At 44.8% G+C, this 18,369-nt stretch overlaps 1 protein-coding gene across 2 annotated transcripts in view; it reads left to right on the top strand.

Moving 5' to 3' along the window:
* The window catches only part of SYNJ2 (synaptojanin 2), a 494,632-nt gene that overhangs the window by 113,466 nt on the left and 362,797 nt on the right, over positions 1-18,369 (top strand). For both annotated transcript variants that reach the window (XM_069234571.1, XM_069234573.1), the window contains exon 3: positions 17,199-17,469. In XM_069234571.1, the coding sequence (XP_069090672.1) occupies positions 17,199-17,469 (271 nt within the window). The remainder of the gene's footprint in view (positions 1-17,198; positions 17,470-18,369) is intronic.

The raw sequence follows: 18,369 nt of genomic DNA on the forward strand, positions 1-18,369 counted from the left end.
GGCACGGTGTAGAGTCAACTGGCATAAAGTGCAATGGTGTAGAGTGATGTAGAGTACCATGGGGTGCATAGTTGTGTATAGAGCTGTAGAGTGCAGTGTTCTAGAGTGGAGCATTGCAGAGTGGAGAAGTGCAGAGTAGAGAGGCATAGATTTCAGTGGCGGAGAGTGCAGTAGAGTGAAGTGGTTTAGAGTGAAGTGGTTCAGGGTAGAGTGCGGTTGCATAAAGTGGCATAGAGTGTAATGGGATAGAGTGTAGTGACATAGAGTGCAGTCATGCAGAGTAGATTAGAGTGGCATACAATGAGTTGGCATAGGGTGCAGGGGCATAGGGTTGAGTGTTACAGTGTAAAGTGCATTGGCTTAGTGTGTTGGCACAGAGTGCAATATTGCAGAATGGAGTAGTGTGCAGTGGCATAGAGTAGAGTTGTGCAAAGTAGATAGGCGTGGCCTATACTGGACTGGTGTAGAGTACAGTGCGAAGAGTGCAGTGGTGTAAAGTGGCAAAGAGCCCATTGACATTGAGTGGAGTACTACAGGGTAGAGTAGTGAGGCATGTCAAGTGGCGTAGAGTGCTCTGGTGTTGAATGGTGTAAAATGGAAGTGTGTAGAATAGAGTGGAGTATTCATTGTGTGGTAGTACACTGCCATTACAGACAACACATTTTCAAATGAAATGACCATTACATTTGCACAGACATACAATTTTACTAATAAACTATACAGTGCACAGATGGAAATGTGTGGATATTGCAGCACCTAGTGTAACTAATGTTTTGATAATATTAAAGTATTTGTTTCCAACATTTCAGAAAGAAAACAATATGTGTTTCAATTGTGTCCCTAATTCATATATATCCTGACATACTTACACATTTTATTTAAATGTTTTCTTGTGCCATAAAAAAACTCTTTCCTACCTCAAGGGTCACGCAAGATTGTCACATAAATGAATTCCCTTTGAAGTTAGAGGGAGAAAACTACAAAAGTGCCCTGTAAGACGCTCCTGATATATGATCTCAGTCTTTGAATGCACAGCAAATATGACGAGATTTGATCAAGATTTACAGGCCTGTTTAGAGAAATGAGCACTGTACAGTCTAAAACAAATAAAGCCAGCAACTGAAAACCAAGAAAATGTAACTTACAAACCACAAGGTCAATGGCAAGCACCAGGGAGAAACAGGGGTGGTTCCTTTATATGGGTATAAGAGCGTCACCCTCCTATATTTATTGCCTCTGGTATAAAATGTGGGAGAATAAACTTATTATTTTTCCGGCCACAGCAGTGCTTTTATTTTAAGTGCAGGCGCCTTCCGTCATTAATGATTGTGGACAAGGTAGAGCTTCATTGACAGCATGCTTAGTCTCGAACTAACTGGGTCACTCACTTCAATAAAGTGCGCGTGTGGGGTTGGACAGGTGCCTATCTGTGGCCAGCCCAACATGTGCGCTTGAGGCCTCTTCTATCCACGCAATGTAGTGAGCCGGGGGATTACAGCTGCAACCCCCTAGTCTTCTAAGGAGCGCTGGGTTTGCCTAACCCAACCAATCCTAGTGCTGCTCTCGGGCTGTTCGTTAACATAAACATCAAGGGAGCAGTGTTTGTATTGGCTGAAGAGATGTAGGCAGGCTTCTCTACTAGTTAAGCACACAAGCACGAGAAGCGCAAAGGTGGGAGGTTTCCAGAAAAAGTTTCTGATCAGAGGGAAACAAGTTAGATTAAAAAAGTAAAGTGTTAATAACTTATCCACAAAAAGTATGCATGTTGCAAAGAGGAGCTAAAAATAATAATGTTGCAAGTGTTCTCATGTCCCAAGCAACTGATCTCACCCTTGTGGTAGACCCCGTGTTTGCGCTATGCAGCCAAAGCATTATAAAAACAATGCTGTTAATATACAACGGCCGCATGGTGGCCTTTTCCATCAAGCAGTATGTGGTGACATTCCAAATGAGGTTACAAAAAAAGTTATTTTACAATTCCCACTATATAAATTAACAATCCAAGTTATTTGGATTGTTGATTTGTATAGTGAGAATTGAAAGATCACTTGTTTTTTTCAGCATACTCTAGTCACTGTTGGCCTATTTCCGCAGTTTATGGCTGAACTTTCAAGTCCTGTAGCATTCACAAAACTCCTCGTGTTGTCATCCAAAAAGGATAAAAAGTACTGTGACGTTGAGTTTTTATTTTTTGCTTTTCCATTTTGGATGACGAAGTGAGGAAGCTGGTGAACATGCCAGGACTAGAAACCTCATCTGTAAACAGCAGAGAAATGGGCTCGTGAAGTCAGTGTGTGAGTCTGCACTGACCGGAACGTGTATTCTGCCTGCATTGTGTTGTGCTGAGTGCAGACATGCATTGTGCTTGTAAGTCTGTAATGTTGCCTGGCAGCATCCCCTATTTCGTCATGCAGCTGCAAAGATGTACTCTACTTCTTTCTTTATGTTGTGCCCCCAGACAGTTAGCAGAGTGGGCAGACACTCCTAATGGCAGTCAACGGCACTGTTCCACAGCAAAACACAGTTCAATAATTTGATGTCACTTAGTGATTTTTTTTTTGTGCACGTCACACAGCATGAACCAACAGCACAAACCAACAGGTATGACCGTGGTGGTGTGATAAATGGCTTGTTGCCTGGATAAAACTGTAATTTACAGAAGGCTGGTACTTCTAATTTGCCGCTTTGATTACAGCTTTTTTTCACCTCTGTCAAAATGTATGCAGTTACACTTCAAACCATTTGTCAGGACAAACACAGCCAGGTAACTGATGGCTGCAGTTGATGGGGTGGATGTTGGTAATGAAGTCATAGCATATGCTTGGGTACTAGACTTGGAGATCCTGGGCAAGGGGCCAAGCCACCAGGTCACAGTCACCGAAGACAGGTGTGGGCCGGATCGGACTGGTCAGGGACAGTGGCCAACGGTGGCCACCTTTTAAATTTCTCTCTCTACCACGGTGAGCAACCATTGGTTGCTCCCATTGGTGGCGGGGTCACCCAGGCAGTCACCATGGGCAGCAGGGCATGTTTAAATAGCGGGCAAAGTCACCCAGTTTTCACATCGCTGCCTGAGTTTCCTCCCCCCTGACAATCGCTGCCGCCATCCTTTGGCCTATTCAGGCGCTGGAGTGCTTCCCTTTCTCCCCACCCTCCCATCCCTGTGTTAAGTCCAAGAGGTAGGGGGGGGTGTTCTATCATTGTTTGGAGGAGGATTCATGTTTGGCCACTAAAACAGGTAAACAACCTTGGCATCAAAAAGATGTGTAGGCGAATTCAGGATGGAATTAGATTGTTTAAGCATTTAGCTCATTCCGGGGCAGGGGTACCGCTGTCACTACTGGAAGGCTGGGGATGCCCGCCACCGTGATTGTCCATAGCCAGCCGGGGTACTCCATTACACGGCCCTGGGGATACGGGGATGGTGGGCTGGTATAGGGACCAAGTTAAGGCACGGTTGGACAAGTCCCACCTCCCAATGGGTTCCAGGGGGAATCCCTGTATTGGGTAGCTCTGGCATGGTTGTTTGGGGTTACAGCTGTTATGCTGGCCCAAGCTCCCTCTGTCTTGAGGGAGCAAGTGAGTTCGCCTTGTAGAATACAACTTATGGAGAGACCGGCAGGGTGTTGCCCTGGGCCCAAGTCAATTCAGTCAAGTCAATTGAATTAGTCAGCACCACAAGGGCTTGAGGGGTGGTCAATCATGACTCCTTAATTTGATATGAAATTTAATGATTTATGTATTAGCTATGGAATATTTGATAGGAGATTTTATGTATTAGATATGCCCATGCGAACACTATGCTGTACTATACTTATTGTGGTATTTATGTGGACAACAAAACATTTGTCGTGTTTATGAATTGTAATAAATACGGCCAGAGAATGTTATTTTCTATAACGCAAGCAACTGGCTTGCATTGGGTCTTTCTTTGTATAATTTGCCATATGAAGGGTGAGTAAGTGTGTCTCTGGTTGAGATATGACCGGTCTCGCTGCAGTCCTGCACCTGTAGCCTTGCCTTTGTGCATACTGCTGTTATGACCAGCGGTTTAGCAGATGTGCAGCTTACATTCTGACTCGTTAAAAATGTTTAATGAAGTAAGATATGGGACAGTTTTTGAAGTGTTGAAACATTTAAGTACTACATGTTCACAATAGCTTTATAAATCACCCTGCTTTTTTTCAGTTTGGTTTAAAATACACCATTTGCCCATTCTTGTGGTTTTTTGTTTTTTTTAAATCTTCCCAGTGCCTGATTTGTAAATAAAAACATGCCAGTGCCCAAAGCTCTCGTCTAAAACACACAGCTGCTGCAATTAAATGTGCGAGCACAGAATACGGAAACAGCGTAATCCTGAAGCCATCTTGTGGCTCTTTAAACCACTCCATGCCCCTTCAGCTCACTCTTGCAGCTTTCTGCTATCTGCCTTTGTGACGCTTTTTTGCTTTTCTCTTTCTCCGTCTTTCCTATATGTGTCTTTTGCTCGCAGTAAATGCTTAAGGCAGAAAAACGAAGTGCCGACCCGAAAAAATAAGTGCTGGTGCGCAGCACCGGAAACCACCGTCTCAAATTAAGCACTGAATCTTCTTGGGAGGCAACTCTCCCCGCACCCCACCCGCAGTCCACTCTTCTGTAAATCGGACTCACTCGCTTGTAACGTAACACTGATCCCAAACTTGTATGCCCTAGCAGCCCTACCACGTTGAAATGTCACCAGCCACCACTGGAGAGAATGCATTCGTAAGCCAGCTTTCTGAATATCCCCATGATGTCGTTAGTAAACCAAAACAGACTAACTCAAAGAATCACGAGTGCCGCCTGTGCATCTCTTTAACTCAAAACGTCCCTTTCACACTCCCATTATTGGCACACTTCTTACATGGGTCACGGTCAGTGAAAGCTGCAACTGGCACAGTTGAAAATCCCTCTAGCTCTTCTGACCTAATACAGAAATCTCTCCCAACAAAAGAAAGCAAACGGGATGTGGCTGTGAGTCACTGCTAATCCCCCGAGGCAGCTCATAGCAGCTCATGCTGTTCGGCCCAGAAAGCTTATTCCCCTTGTGATCGGCTTCACAACAAAGGCTTGCAATGAAACTGGAGTGTGGCGTTGCTTTTTAATTTACTAAACTTGAAGAATTTGAAACCGAAATGTGCAAGTCCTGGACCTATCCAGAATTCTTGACATGGTCGTATGATTTAAGAGCGTTTTATTACGAAAGGGAGGCATTATACGGGGCCCGGTGTAACCCACTCCAGACGGGGGGGGGGGGGGGTAAACAGACCATTTACTGATTATTAGAAGCTATGGGCCTGGGATAGTAAATACGAAGTGAGACCTGGAATAAAAGTGTAATTTATTGCGTGTTCCCGAATTTCTGTTCCTTTTCTGCTCACATCCTGCACCTCCTGAAACAAATGTGAGTGGATAAAAATGTGCATTAACTGACTGCATTTCCACACCCTTTTAAAACTGTTATCTTGCAGAGTAACGATTCTACAAAAAATGCAGAACTGCCAAAAGCTTGGATTTGGGGCCTTAGAACCCACATTGGATCATTTTGATAAAAATACAGTTCTAGTAGTTCGCCCAATAAAATATTCCTGCACCTCTCAACGTTAACAATTAACTTTTTATAGTACTTATTTTCTCCACGTGAGCATTATCCATTCTGTTGCACCGGAGGCAAGCCCTTCCCGGTCGGACGTGTCAGCACATTTATCCGAAAGTGCTCTGAAACAGACTGTTATGGGATGGCGGAGTGTAATCCAAAAGTTGCGTAGTTCAACTACAACGTGATCCTCGCGCGCCCAAATTATGCTGAATTTCAGCGTGAAATGTAAATGTTCGTAGGTGGTATGGAGCCGTGGGCAGATGGGTAGTGAGATGTTGGGTCCTCTTACTGGTTTAGTTAGGCCTGGTTTTAACCAAGTAGTGATTTTCTGTCTTTAAACATATGTCGAAAAAGGGAATTAATTGTGGTTTGGTAAAAAAACACACACATGCTGGTGTCCTCAGTGTCCTGGCCTTGCCCCTCCCTTCTCAACACACAAGGCCTAAAACCGTCATGTAAGTAGAGCCAATAGTCTGTGGAAACTGCTGTATCCTCTTTCCTGTTACCGGCCGCTCTCTCACACTGCCCTTCTTTAGTTATCCCTAGGTGTGTGGGTGTTACATTACAGGCACTCTGACTGCCAGGTAATCTTTCCTGTTTATTGCGCTTTTCAACAGTGAATCAGTTGTTCTGAATCTCTATTATACCTAGCTCATGGTGTTTAATTTCAATTTCCCGAATAAGTTGCATAAAATTTATAGGTCCAGCCTTCCAGAGAGCAAAGCTGTCTGGCTACAAAGACTTATTGGGGGGCATGCTGAAGGTTCACAAAGGACTGCATTCCTCTCATTGCTTGCTAAAGACTTTTTATTTTATCACTCGTATGACTGCTTTCTAATCACTGGCTTTATTTGTTTTATCCAGTGAAGCATGTCTATGTCCATCTCGTGGAGCATACCCTGTTTACCAGCTCTCTGATTGGATCCTTATACCACAAGTGCTCTGTTTTTGAAAACTTTTCTGTACTGTGAGCGCTCCATGAGAGCGCATGTGTTTTCCAGCAGTCTCCTTTGTATGCTTATCTGCTCCCCAAACTCAGTTTTGCTGTCAAGCATTATATGCCTCTTTGTAACTGGAAGGGGCCCTAACCCATTATGGGGGCCCCAAATATGGTGGTGTGCCGAGCTGAGTGCAGATGGCAGGCGAGGGGGTGCATAGTGGCCCCGGCGTGCCTTTCAGTGGATTGGCTGGTGGGGACGCGTGGGGCGGAAGCACTAAGGTGCTTCCAGGTCACGCGTCTTGATGATGTGCTAGGGCATTCCTCCTTTTAAAAGGGGGAGCGGGCAGCGAACGTGTCTTCTTTAACACTGCTCCCGCCCGAGGATTTCAGTGCTACTCCTAGGAAGGAGAACTCAAGTTCTTCTCCCACCCCCCCCCCTTTTTCTTTTTGCTTTTTGCAGGGCAGTCATCGAGGGAGCAGCGTGGGACTATCTGAAGACGCTCCGCTAGCAGACTCTGCAACAAGCATGAGCAGCCTAGCGAGCACCTCACTTTGAGCTGTACGGGTTACAGCTTAGCTCACCCGACCCGAGTGTTATCTCAGTGGTGGCTCCAGTTGGGGGACCTGGTGCTGCAGGTGAGGCCACACAGGGAGAGGGGTTTGTTGGGGGTTTCCTTCTTTATTTTTTAATAAGCCAATTTTTGGTTTACTATCTGTGATGGTTAGTTGGAGATAGATTTTGGTGATTGCTAGATTTGGTGTTTTGTCTCTTGTAATACAGTTGTTCCTTACGCCATGGCAGCTAGTGAAGGTAATGGGGAAAAGCGTTAGCACACTGAAGAATTGCTTGAAGCATTAATGCTTGGTATGGATGCTATGGACCAGGCTATACCGTCATTGATGTCTCAGCCTGCCGTCTCCAGTGAGCGGGAAGTACGGTCTAAACGTTCAGCTTTGCCTCCTAAGGAGGCATGTCCCCCTATCACAAAAAAGGCTTGAGACAAAAAAGAGGCAGAGGGACCAGGCCTGAATTGACAGAGCCAGGTCAGTCATTCCCAATAGGAGTTGGTTTAATCCAAGATAGTTCAGCTCCGCCCTTGACCTCACAGGCGCAATCAGCTGTGCCCGCGGTAGTGGAACCTCTCGCTAGTAGTGCAATGCAGAATGTGGTTGGGGCCAGCCAGGCCCCTATTCAGACAGCACCTGGGAGTGTGGTGGAGCAAACCGTGAGTGGCTTACCGGTGGTGCCCACAGTGGCAGCCAATGTGGGGGGTGGGGGGGGAGGGCTGGGCAGCAGGATGTGGTTAGGTATTTGGCATCCATACTACCATGGTTGTCAGAGGTGGGAATGCTGTCCCCATCCTTGGTTAGTGGCCCCCTGGCTGGTGTGGGGGGAAAGATGTTATGGAGAAGGCCCGGAACTTTGTTTCCCATCTTAACACTTCAAAAAACAGCCAAGGGCCTCAAAGGGGGTTTTGGGGGGGAGGTGGGGTGAGCAGCGACTGCGTAAGCAAGGCAGCGTTGGACTGCGTGGCCGTGAATCATTAGGCACCAATGCCAGCTGTAGCTGCCCCACAACCAGCCAAGGTGACAGCGGAGGCAAGCACTTCTGTAAAATCCTCATCTATTTAGACAACTGCGGATTTAGGTACGTCACTTTTCCCTCCCTCTTGGATCTTGCTGATATCCGTTCTGAGCATGAGCTTCTAGTGTTGCATGTGCCGATGGAGGTTAAGGAAAACATTTCTCACCTTCACTCCTCTTTACAGTCTCACCCTTGTGCTCTGTATCCCCACCCATGCTTATATTGCTCTTCCACTTCTGTGCTTTTCTGACCTCCCAGCAACTCTCTGTATTCATCCGTCTCATCTGTGTGTTTCTCCCTGCCTTCCACATTTCTTCCACCCTTCCCAAACCTGCATTCCATTAAAATTTTGTTAAACTTTTCTTTAAATGTACTAATCCATTTAGATCAGTAAATATAAAAAAGACAGGTGTGATGACGTGGCCCCCGCGGCCGCGTTTTTTGTAGGCACATACGCGTAATTACCATTAGAAAATGTAATAGGTCCTCAAGACCAGACCCGTTGACGTTACCAGTGCTTGTATGCTGGGCTTGGGTTGCAACCCGAGTAATTACCAGTGGCTGAGATTAATTGAAGCATTCCATTCATCACTGTTTTATATACTAACTGTGTTACCCTACCTGACCCCTGAAAAAAAAACCTTACAGGGCGTGGCCAGCTACGGAGGCCGAGTGGAAGTGATTCACAGAGGCACTGCGACCGTATATTAGAAAAATTGAGGGAAATTGCCCCACTCTCAAGATACGAACTTCATGCTCACTTCACCACGACGTCACTCCTGCGACCCTGCTTCACCGCCAACAATTGCTACTGGTCACAGATAAACTACGGCAGGAGTGCATTAAATATAGATGGATATACCCCTTTGGCCTGTTCTTTGAATTCCGGAATAAAACATGTCATGTAATAGAATTAGAGGAAGCAATGATACTCCTGAAGATACCTGGACCAAAGGCGAAACACCAAATGGACGATAGAAGGGCAAAAGACAACAGAGAAAAAGACACTCGGACAAAAGGATAGTGGCTTACTCAACGCCGCCAGCAATTTCAGAAGAACCATTAAATTGTAGAAGAGTATGCACTCTATAGATAATGCTTGATTCCAACCTACCTTACTAGCTTGTCTGAGATCCAAGACCACAGACACTGTAGGCACCCCAAAGACGACCCAAGGCCTTGTACAACCCCCACTGACTTAACTGTGGAGAACCCCAAGGACATTTACTGAGATCCAAGCATGTGGTGATCCAGGGTCCGGGAGTAATCACACTGCCAATGGGTACCTCAATTGGCACATACTGATTTTAATACGGTAGCGGTCTCCGACCGAATCACCTATGATGATATGATGTAAAAGTTGGGACCTGTTGTCCCAATAGGTTATGTTCTACAACTGTTATGGCTTTATAGACTGGTGAATGGAGGTCAATTTACTATATCCACAATTGGTGGTGTTCACGATCACAGGTGAGGTATAAGGGGATGTGAGGGGAGACAAGGACAGAGAGACCTTCCTGACTGGGGGGGACAAATAGGGAGGAGAGGAGGGTAGCGGGCCCTCAAAGGGGCGGGAATCCAAACAAAGGAGAAGGGGGACCCATCAAGTCCTATGGTGATTCGAGCTTTATCGTGGAATATAAGGAGTTTAAATGCACCATCCAAATGGCAAAAAATATGGAAATATCTACTTGAAAAACATGATGAAATAGTGGCACTGCAAGAAACACACCTCAAGAGGGCTGAGGACTAAAAATTAAGGCACAAATCCTACCCCTTTATATACAGGTCCTCAGCATCCACAAAACAGTCCCTCATTATGACATTGACAGTCTTTTCCCTAGACTGCCGATGCCATGGGTGCCACAAAGACTGCCAGTCCTGTCAGTCTGCCGCCTGCCATAATATGGACACTGCTGGATTTCTGCCACAATTAGGGCGGAAATCCGGCAGTAGCCATGCTGGTAGGGGAGGCACCTGGGCGGTGCTACTACCTGCACCACCCCGCCAGAAGGACGCCACCAGACGTATTATGACCATTCATAAGGCTTGGCGGTGTCCTTCTGGTGGGGCACTGCTGGCAGTAACAGTGCCCATTCCCGTTCTCTGCCGGACGACCTCCTCGAAGAAGGTAAGTCAGTCGTATGTCAGGGGAGGCAGGTGTTGTGTGGTGGTGGTGTTGGGTGTGGTGTCTATGTGTGTGTGTGTATGTAAATGTGCGTATGCGTCTGTGAGTGTTGTGGCATATGCGTGGTTGTATGTATGTGAGTGAATGCATGTATGAATGTTACAGTGAGTGCGTGTCTGCATGTCAGTGTGTATGCGTGTGTGAGTGAATGCATATATGGATGAGTGTGAGTGGGTGCATGCGTCGTGTGTGTGTGCATGATTGCGGGGTGGGGAGTTGAGGGGGCTGTGATTCCGGAAGGGGTAGGGGGTTAGGGGTGGTGCTGTGATTCCAGGGGAGAGGGGGTGGTGGGCAGGGTGTGGGGTGGTTAGGTGATTGCTGTGGGGAAGCCTTCTACCGGTGACAGGGAATTAATTCCCTGTCACCGGTAGCCCTACCACCAAGGTTTTCGTAGCAGTGGTACCACTGCGAAAACCATGGCAGTAGGCCGGCTCATTATATACTTCTGGCGGTCTTGTGTGGACCGCTGGGTCGGAGATGCACATCTCTGGCCTGGCGGTTCATACCGCTGTGGTGGTATGGACCGCTGGGTCGGAGATGCACATCTCCAGCCTGGCGGTTCATACCGCCATGGTGGTATGAGTAGTAATGTGGCGCGTTGGCCGCAGCCAGCACTCATAATATGGCAGTATACCCCGCCAGCCTGTTGGCGGTGGTACCGCCACATTAACCCTGGTGGTCAAAAGACAGCCAGGGTTAAATTGAGGGCCATAATGGGGTAGCACTGATGTTTCACTCCTCCCTTAGATTTTACCCAGAGGGGTATAAAACAGATAAAGAAGTGAGACTATTCATGGTGAAAGGTCACATATAAGGGAGATTGTGTACCATTATAACATCTTATGCCCCCCTCTCCAATCAAGTAAAGATCATACGCTCCTTGCTCTCAATGATCGATGGGAATGCGGAAGGTGACATAATATCAATTGGTGGATCTCAATCTCACATGGCGCTCAGGGATGGACAGTACCCACCCACAAGGAGCCCACACGGGGAGTTTCACTAAAGCTTTGAAACAGGAGACACGAGACCTCAGCCTGGTTGACTCATGGAGGTCATTACATGCAACAGCCAAGGATTACACTTTTTTTTCCTCATGTACACCGTACCTACTCTCGCTTAGATTACATCTTTTTAAGTAAGATGCTGATCCATGGTCTTAGAGAGGCAAACATACACTCCATCTGACCACGCCCGATCTCAATATCGTTGGACTTGGTGACCACTCCTCCAAAATACAAACACTGGTTTTTCCCCAATGCCCTCATCCATGGCACACAGCTGCAGGGCAACTGAGACAATCCATTAAGGAATATTTCGAACTAAACCACCCCAAGACACCACACCCACTAACAATTGGGACGCTTTTAAAGTGGTTACAAGGGGGAAATATGTGGTGTTCACCTCAGCACTAAACAAACAGAGGTTAAGAGAGCAGCAGGCACTGGAAGAGGAATTAAAAAACTTAAGAGGCACATAAGAATACCCACACAGGAGCTTTTCAACCCAAGGTAACAGCATTGCGGGGGAAGCTAAATGCTATATACACAAATAAGGCAGAACAAACACTATTATGTCTTAAACATAGATCATACATGGAAGGAAATAAGGTAGAAACATTCTTGGCGATACAACTAAGGGTTGAAAGAGAGAAGGAATACATTGAAGGGATAGTCAACGAAGCTGGGGAGTTGAGGACTTCAGAAGGGGGGAAAGCCCAATTATTTGGCAGCTTTTCTGAAACACTATACAGAGCACACCACTCCGATAGCTGCCTCCAACCTGACTATCTGTCCGCAATTGATCTCACACAGATTATACCAGATCAAAATGAGCAGTTCCAAGAATCCATTTCTGAGGAGGAAGTATTGAAAGCTATAGGAACGCTAAAATTACATAAATCCCGGGACAAGATGGGTTCATAGCTCATTTTTACAAGGCGTTTAATTACTAACTAGTACCCCCACTTGACAGCACTATTTAACTACATAGTGGAAGGGGGACAAGTGACATCTGCTATGGGTGAGGCTAGAATCACGGTTATTCCTAAACCAGGTAAGGACCAACGTTACTGCGGATCTTACAGACCTAAAGTACTCCTCAATCTGGATTCCAAGTTATGTTCTGGCGTCGAGACTGGAGAGCCTGATGCCGGTTTTAATAAACCCTGACCAATCAGGCCTTATCATAGGCAGACAAACTCATGATAATGTGAGAAGAGGGATGCATTTAATTGAGAAGAAACATATTTCCAGCAGTTGTCCTGGGCCTCCAGGTAGTGAACAGGATGACTGCTTCTGATGCTTGGGGTTTGAATATTGTGAGAATTGGCCCCACTATGGGGCAGATGTACGAAGCCTTTTGCATGTCGCAAACTGCAAAAAACGCAGTTTGCGGCATGCAAAAGGCCGAATGCGATGCTCATCCCCAAATTGCGAGTCGGTACCGACTCGCAATTTGGGGATGCGACTCGCAAATAGGAAGGGGTGTTCCCTTCCTATTTGCGACCACATCGCCATTCAGAGTTGCTTTGTGACCGCGAATGCGGTGAGACTCGCAATTTGCAAGTTGCAAAATTGGAGTTTACTACATCTGGCCCTATGTTTGTAGATGAACATCTAAGGACATTGTGGTTCTGGGCAATGGAGTGACTGATGCACTTTCCCGTTCACAGTGGGAGGAGTTCTCTGGTGAAGGACAGGCTTCAGGTTTCAGAAGACTTGTGGGACATCAGTCTCTAAAAGCTTGCAAGCTAGCGACGTATTTGCTGTTGGGTCAACACGGAGGACAAACTGACAAGGTGAAGGGAGTTTATAGCATCAGGTGCCAGAATGCATGACTGGATGGGGTAATGGTTGAGACAGGAGGATGTGCTGGAATTAACATTGGTGCAAATAGAGAAGAAGGCCCCTTTGATTACCATAGGGGGCAAGCTGGCACATATTGCATTGTACAGGAAGATGCATTGGAGTATGACTCATGAGATGAAGAGCTGTGTCAGGGATTGGTGGATGGCTAATCCTGACTCCATGGCACAGTGCCTCGGGTAAGGCACCTGATTTCAATTGGGGTCCTGAAGACAGTAGTGGATTGGGCAAGACTCACATGCTCTTCCACCAGGGAGGTGCAGCTCTTCAGACTCAAGGATTTTGTGGAGGTCTGTTGAGAAATACTTGTTTTTTTTGGCTTTATAGGCTGATGCTCCTTGTGTGTAGTCTCACTAGTGTTGTATATTGATCTATGGGCACTCTTTGGTGAAGTGGACTGGAGTGCAGGCCTAGAGGGAATTTGGAGGAGACCAGCTTGGGCTGGAAGAAGATGGTGTTAAGGTTCATTGGTTTGGCCTTGGGGGAGGAGATGCTTTGGGGGCAACTGGTCCTAGCCTTGTGGGATTACAAGGCAAATCAGGGCAAACCCAATTTGATAGTCATTTACCTGGGGTAGAATGACTTGGTGCAATTCACTGGGTTGAATATGCTGACGTCCGTAAAGCGGGACTTAGAAATGCTTAAAGTCAGCTGGGGTTCCTTGGATGTGTTTCGGACTAGGCTGTTGCCTAAGAGGGTGTGTGCAGAGGCTGGCTGTGAAAAAAACAGAGCCAGGAAAGAGCTAAGCAGGAAGGTGAGGGGTTTCTACAAGGTGAGAGGGGTGCATGTGATAGCAGATCAGAGTATTCTCTTTGAATCACTGCATCTGTTCAAGCATGATGGTTTGCACTTGTCCGAGCAGGGAGGTAATCTTATTTTGAAGATTGGATGAATGACTGAAAGAAGTTCTGAGTTGCAGTGGGACAGAAATGACACTTCATGGGAGGGTCCTTCTGGTGGCAAAGGAAGGCAAACTGTTCAGCTGGTTGGTGGGGAGGTAGAAAGGACAAGCAAAAAAACAGTGGAGCCAAGATTTGAAGCAAGGACGATGGTCTAGTTCAATGAGTGGACAAGAAGGTTATTGAAGGTTCTGGTATGATGACCACAAGGTGGTTAATGTGGATTCTGATGCGAGGACCATCTGGGTTCTGATGCGAGGACCACAAGGTGGTTAATGTGGGTTCTGGTGTGAGGACCACAAGGGCTCATAGCAATACAAAGGCTTTGTGTATTTCAGAAGTGTTTGGGGATGTGAGTTAATGAGGTGAGACGGACTGGTTAGAACCTTGTGTTAGCCCAGTTGACAGGATACATTTTGCAGCTCAATAGAAGGGCTAGGCACTGTGCTTGCTAGTTGTAAATAAAGGAGCCCTTTGCACTCAAAGCAAGCGGAGTGGTGTGATCATTTTCTCCCAGTGTTTTTAGGTCATCAGTGGAAGCGTTTTCAGGACTGCAGTCTGCTGTTTATGTACAGCAGAACTGTGCTGCATTGGCATTTAGTAGCAATGCCCACAGCCCCACTAATGGAGTCACTTACACAATGTCGGATGTTCCACGATTATTGGTGTAAAATTAGCAATATTGACAATATAACCAAATAATACAGCATAAGTAGTGAATTTGTTCCTAATAACGGCCTCTCTGTGAAGGACAAAGTTCCCTTTTCAGGCCTGGCTTGGTTTTGCTGCTGGTTGACCTATTTTGAGCAAATATTTAAAATTAGCATAGAGTGGGGTTTGGCTTGGCTCCACCAACAGGACTATTTACTATCTAAACTCATGCTATCCTCTTGAAATATGTCGTTCTATCTTCCAGGAAGTGCTTCTATTTAAGTGCAGAAGGGATTATTCTATAAGTGAACAATTTAACAGTGCTATTTGTCACAGTCCATTATTTTTTCATCTATGCATTCTTTTTTCTTTTTTAAAAGTCATGCTTCACAGCTTAGGGGATGCTGCACAACATGACGTGAAACATTGACAAAGCAAATACTGGTAACGGTGATACCTATTGGTTTTTCCAGTGCTTGTTTTAACATACAGTTTTAAAGCCTTCTCATTTGCATTTAGATGTTTCTTAATCAATCACACCTACGCTGTCGCCCACACCTAATTTCACAATTTAGACGATTTTGGAGTTTTTCACTTCCCTTCTTACATCATTATTCTATGACTGCAACACACCTCACTATTTCTTTTGAAAAACCATGCCAGGTGTATCTGTCATCGGGCCTTCAGTGTGACCGGATCTCCAGTTATATCTACAAAGAGATCCCGTTACCCTCCTTCGAGGTCACTGCTCCCAATTATTTAGCTTTTAATGACAGCCCCTCCTCTCGAGATGGAAAGGTTAGGGAACTTGCCTTTTCAGTGCTCAACCATTCTCTTTGGAAAGGTCGCGCTGCCTTTTTTAAATTACCGGTTTGTTCTTCAGATTTACAATGGAATAAATACTACAAATGAAAGTAACAATAGACAAAAATAGCAAACTTACATTTTTAAATTAAGACAGACAAATGCATAATGTAAGTTGCGTACAGGCAAATAATTGTCTAATAATGAAATACATTTATGAATGCATTTTATGAGAAAGACTCGGTATTAATTGTAGACTTCCTCCAGATAATGCCCCAATATGTTGTGTATTAAGTGATAAAATCTCCTTTATCCAATTAACAATTGTTAGGTTTGAGGAGGACTACCAGCATTTCAGTAGACAATACTTAGTCCAGACAAACCTTTTTTTTGGAATAAAGTCAGTGTATGAAATTAGGGAACGTGGTCAAAAATTAATTGGTGGGGGCCCGTTTGATCTCTTGGCTAAAGGCCAAAGAGACATGGTCTAAGACATCCTCCCAAAGTGAATCCACAACTTGACATCTTACAATCATGTGGGGAAGTTTATTCTGATGCCTTAAGATATTCTTCCTGTTTCGAGGTGCATCATCTGGCATGTTCAAAAGCAGAGGACCTCACCAGAAGCAAATGTGGCCAGAGGAAGACTTAGAGGTACATTGAGAGAAGCATTGAGTAAATATGTACAGGTCATTAATAGGTTTGGGTGTCTCGAAATTACACATTTCAGAGAGAATGATCCAGAGGAACAGCCCACTAATAGAATTTGCTCGTAATGCAGCACTATTTTAGGAAGGTTTTCGCAGAAAATGCATCCAGACTGTATCTCTAAGGTTGTCTAGCCAAGGGTTGCTGAGTAAATGTGCTAATTTAACATTGACTGACCTGTCATGACTCTGGATGCACTTATGCAATCATAACGAGTTCTGGCCAACTTGCATTTACTCATGGCCAAAGGTCTTATGATATCATTCAGTAAATTTAATCAGTCTGTATCCTTGGTTGCCATTTTCCTAAAAACTACTTCAATTACATATTGTAGCTATTTTGTCCTAATAAAGGTTCAACCAAGGTGACCGAAATATCAGTGGGACCCAAGCAATTGTTACTATTGGTTTAGTATGATTATCATTTATAATTTTTAAATTGTTGTTTGGTACTCATTGATGCAGTGCCTTTATTTATCTTTGTAATAGTTTATAATATGTGTGTATAGAAAGTTCTTGAACCATTATATACATGTAGCCACTTATCATACCCCCTAAAAATGAATTGCCCTCAACCATTCCCTCCTCCCTTTTCTTACCCTGACAATATACACCATTTAGTTGAAGGATAACTAATATTCCAGATGCCTACTTTCCTTTTTTTCTAGCTGAATAGAAAATACTGTTGTGTGAAACTGATGTATGACAAGAAGGCTGGGTTGTCACACTTGGGGGAGTGTTGTGGAAATTTGCTGTCATGCATGCCTTGAGTGCTTGATCAATATTATTGTCATGAAATGATGAGAATTTGCCAGTTAGCTATTCGGGATTGAGTCTTAATGTTTGGCTTCTCTGAGGAGTACCACTGAGGAATTAATAGTATGTTAATCTTCACTTACTTCCAATTTAGTGAAAGTATTTTCTTACTTTTGTCTTTCAGGTAACATGAGGCTGCTTTTTCTGGTCTTAGTGACTGGTTGCACATCCGTTGGAAAAATACTGGATTCCGAAGTTTACAAAATCACCAATATAGATTTTTGCCCCTTGCAGGAAGACACCAAAGAGGAAGAGCGCGTCTCTGCCCTCAGGAAGATTCTTAATTCTGGAATGTTTTATTTTTCATGGCCAAATTCTGGATCAGCCTTTGACCTGACAGTTCGGGCACAGAAGATGGGTGATAACAATAATGATGCAGTTAACTGGTTTTTCTGGTTAGTACCTTTTTCTGTATCTGCTAACACTGCTTGAGAGTTTGTATCACCAGATGGTGCCTACAAATAAATCTAGGCTCCACTTTACTAACTAATATTTACCCCTTTGTTAATAGGTATGATTTTGCTAGTCAGATGGTAGGTCTTAGTATGTGGTATAACCAGCTAAGTGGAAAACATAACAAGTATGATTATGAAAAGGTTGAAAAGTCTACATTTGGCCATACCCATCATGCACTTTCAGCACAGCCAGCAGGGTCTCTGAAGTCTTACTCTGCAGAGGAGAGAAACGCATGCGAGTGGGTTAAGTTTATAACGTCCTGCAACCTTTGAGATTTCTTGACTATGGACGTCTGTTGTCTATTCATCTTTTGAGGAGGTTACATAAACAGGGACTCACTTCTGCAAGTACCTTTGTGCTTCTGTTTCCCTAGAATACCTATAACTCCGATTTGCTGTTTTATCTCCTTTCTGCAACTCCAGAGCTGTTACCCAAATACTGGCTATGGTGACTAGTCATCTTCCTTTTATTTATTGATAGCCTTCAGTTAGAGAACATGTATATTGTACATGAGTGTGGCTGCCCGTATTTTATCCAAGGAAACACTGACCTCTTAGGTTTCCTAAAAACGTCGTGGATGTATTTTTAGCTCCTCTTGTAGTCTTCCTTCAATCTGAGAATTAAAAATGATTTGAAAGACCACTTTCTTGGAGTTCAGAAGCTGGCAGTTTACATGTTGCTCCAGCCAGAATGTGTGCAAGATTTGATCACAGTAAAAAAAAATATATATATATGGTCATGGGCTATTTGGGGGAGAGGGTTTCAACAGAATAATCATACGTGGTAATCTGCAAGAAAGCATTATGGAGTTTGAGTCCTCGTAATTTCTTAATTGGAAT

Source organism: Pleurodeles waltl, chromosome 5 (genome assembly GCF_031143425.1).
Source record: "Pleurodeles waltl isolate 20211129_DDA chromosome 5, aPleWal1.hap1.20221129, whole genome shotgun sequence".
Classification (NCBI taxonomy): domain Eukaryota; kingdom Metazoa; phylum Chordata; class Amphibia; order Caudata; family Salamandridae; genus Pleurodeles; species Pleurodeles waltl.